We start from the raw sequence: 3,564 nt of genomic DNA, 5'->3' as shown, positions 1-3,564 counted from the left end.
CTGGTAGTCAAGGGGAGCAGGTCAAAAGATAAAGGATGTTTTTGAAAAGCCCTACTAACGTCCTACTCATACTAAAGCCCTACTCATACTAAAAGCCCTACTAAAGCCCTACTCATACTAAAAGCCCTACTAACGTCCTACTCATACTAATTTCGAGTCAATTTGAGTATGTGACGGTTGTGTACGCGAGTTTGTGTAGGCGAGAAATGCCTGGATGAGTACTTAACTCCGGGAAGATTTTGTGTATGGATGGATAGGATACTTTTCCTACTCAACACACGCCCCACAATGCATTGCGTCTTTTCAAACAACACGTAATTATTTTTTTTATTCTTTATTGCTTCTGTATACTTCAGTGTAAACGGTCTGACGAACCTCGCATACACATTGGATGGTTAAGTAGACAGTATGTAGTATATACATGTTGAGTATGTAGGAGGGAGGACGATAGTAGGGCTTTTAGTATGTAGTATATACATGTTGAGTATGTAGGAGGGAGGACGTTAGTAGGGCTTTTAGTATGTAGTATATACATGTTGAGTATGTAGGAGGGAGGACGTTAGTAGGGCTTTTAGTATGTAGTATATACATGTTGAGTATGTAGGAGGGAGGACGGTAGTAGGGCTTTTAGAACACTTTACTGTGTATCCTGGTGTATTAAGCCCGAGGTGTGAGGTGAGGTGACACATAACGGCTCGGTTTCCTCTTTTCACTCCTCTGTGTGTTTAAACAGAGCTGTTGAATGTCAAGACACACACACACACACACCTAAATGTCCTAACACACACACACACACACACACACACACACACACACACACACCTCAATGTCCTAACAGTGTCATCTTGTCTCTAGCAGCAGATTATAGAACTCGCCGGCCGTCATCAACGCAGAAAAACTACTAAAGTCTGCTGTGAAATATGAAGCTGTCAGAGCACACACACACACACACACACACACACACACACACACACACACACACACACACACACACACACACACACACACACACACACACACACACACACACACACACACACACACACACACACACACACACACACACACACACACACACACACACACACACACACACACAGAGGCCTGAACTAGGAAAGAGTGCTAGGCTTTCAAATTTAGTCAAGGGGAACATTTTAGTTATATGAAAAATTTATTAAAAAAAAAAAAAAAAAAAAAATCAAGGTAACTGATAGAAAAATGGAATTTGTCACGTTTAAAACACAGAAAATCTACCGATATTCTAAAGGTGTAATAAAGCTAACGCACAATAGCATCATGAGCATTTACAGAGTCTAGGTTGTAGATGTGAACGTACCTGTTTAAACCTAGCCCCTCCTGAAGCACACCAGTACATGTTTACAGAGTCTAGGCTGTGAGTGTGAATGTAGCTGTTTAAACTAACCCACCATAGCATCATGACTGTTTACAGAGTCTAGGCTGTGAGTGTGAACGTAGCTGTTTAAACTAACCCACCATAGCATCATGACTGTTTACAGAGTCTAGGCTGTAGGTGTGAATGTAGCTGTTTAAACCTAGCACACCATAGCAACATGTTTACAGAAACTAGGCTGTAAATGTGCCTGTTTAAACTGGGTCCATCGTAGCATCATGAGCATTTACAGAGCCTAGGCTGTAGATGTGAACGTACCTGTTTAAACCTAGCCAGCTATAACACCATGTTTACAGAGTCTAGGCTGTGAGTGTGAACGTACCTGTTTAAACCTAGCCAGCTATAACACCATGTTTACAGAGTCTAGGCTGTGAGTGTGAACGTACCTGTTTAAACCTAGCCAGCTATAACACCATGTTTACAGAGTCTAGGCTGTGTGTGAGTGTGAACGTACCTGTTTAAACCTAGCCAGCTATAACACCATGTTTACAGAGTCTAGGCTGTGAGTGTGAACGTACCTGTTTAAACCTAGCCAGCTATAACACCATGTTTACAGAGTCTAGGCTGTGAGTGTGAACGTACCTGTTTAAACCTAGCCAGCTATAACACCATGTTTACAGAGTCTAGGCTGTGAGTGTGAACGTACCTGTTTAAACCTAGCCAGCTATAACACCATGTTTACAGAGTCTAGGCTGTGAGTGTGAACGTACCTGTTTAAACCTAGCCAGCTATAACACCATGTTTACAGAGCCTAGGCTGTGAGTGTGAACGTACCTGTTTAAACCTAGCCAGCTATAACACCATGTTTACAGAGTCTAGGCTGTGAGTGTGAACGTACCTGTTTAAACCTAGCCAGCTATAACACCATGTTTACAGAGTCTAGGCTGTGAGTGTGAACGTACCTGTTTAAACCTAGCCAGCTATAACACCATGTTTACAGAGTCTAGGCTGTGAGTGTGAACGTACCTGTTTAAACCTAGCCAGCTATAACACCATGTTTACAGAGTCTAGGCTGTGAGTGTGAACGTACCTGTTTAAACCTAGCCAGCCATAACACCATGTTTACAGAGTCTAGGCTGTGAGTGTGAACGTACCTGTTTAAACCTAGCCAGCTATAACACCATGTTTACAGAGTCTAGGCTGTGAGTGTGAACGTACCTGTTTAAACCTAGCCAGCCATAACACCATGTTTACAGAGTCTAGGCTGTGAGTGTGAACGTACCTGTTTAAACCTAGCCAGCCATAACACCATGTTTACAGAGTCTAGGCTGTGAGTGTGAACGTACCTGTTTAAACCTAGCCAGCCATAACACCATGTTTACAGAGTCTAGGCTGTGAGTGTGAACGTACCTGTTTAAACCTGGCCAGCTATAACACCATGTTTACAGAGTCTAGGCTGTGAGTGTGAACGTACCTGTTTAAACCTAGCCAGCTCCTTCAGGGCGCGGCCCCACTGCTGCTTGTAGTGAAGCTTTGACTTAGTGGTGGATTCCAGCTTCCTCTCCAGCTCCACCTGAACAAGACCACAGAAGAAGAACAACACAAGTTACACACGTGTGGACTTACAAAAAGATTATTAATCACATAGATTTTCGCAAAATACATTGAGGAATAATTGCCTATTTATCGACGTTAAATAAAAAATAAAAATGTAACAATGCTTCTTTAGTGAGTGTGTGTGTGTGCGTCTGTGTGTGTGTGTGTGTGTGATCATTGTTGTGTGTGTCTGAGTGAGTGAGTGTGAGTGTGTCTGTCTGTCTGTCTGTCTGTCTGTCTGTCTGTCTGTCTGTCTGTCTGTCTGTCTGTCTGTCTGTCTGTCTGTCTGTCTGTCTGTCTGTCTGTCTGTCTGTCTGTCTGTCTGTCTGTCTGTCTGTCTGTGTGTGTGTGTGTGTGTGTGTGCGTGTGTGTGTGTGTGTACCTTCTCCAGTGTTAGCAGGTTGACCTCTGACTGCAGTCTGAACTCTGGTCTGACGTTCTGTTGTTCTCTGTAGAGCTGGAACTCTTTCTCCAGCTGCTTGTAGCGACTCTCTCCGTCTGCTATCTGTAAACACACACACACACACACACACACACACACACACACACACACACACACACACACACACACACACACACACACACACACACACACACACACACACACACACACACAC

General features: G+C 43.5%; 1 protein-coding gene across 1 annotated transcript in view; it reads right to left on the bottom strand.

The window, feature by feature from the left end:
- Positions 1–3,564, bottom strand: part of cep120 (centrosomal protein 120) — a 34,105-nt gene that overhangs the window by 11,755 nt on the left and 18,786 nt on the right. Inside the window, exons 17-18 of the mRNA XM_080043658.1 lie at positions 3,330–3,452; positions 2,826–2,924 (exon numbers count right to left, since the gene is read on the bottom strand). Of these exons, the coding sequence (XP_079899784.1) occupies positions 2,826–2,924; positions 3,330–3,452 (222 nt within the window). The remainder of the gene's footprint in view (positions 1–2,825; positions 2,925–3,329; positions 3,453–3,564) is intronic.

This window comes from Ammodytes marinus (genome assembly GCF_949987685.1).
Source record: "Ammodytes marinus genome assembly, chromosome: 2".
In the NCBI taxonomy this organism is placed as follows: Eukaryota; Metazoa; Chordata; class Actinopteri; order Uranoscopiformes; family Ammodytidae; genus Ammodytes; species Ammodytes marinus.
Note: the sequence above shows the minus strand (reverse complement) of the source record. Positions and strands in the feature narration are given on the sequence as shown.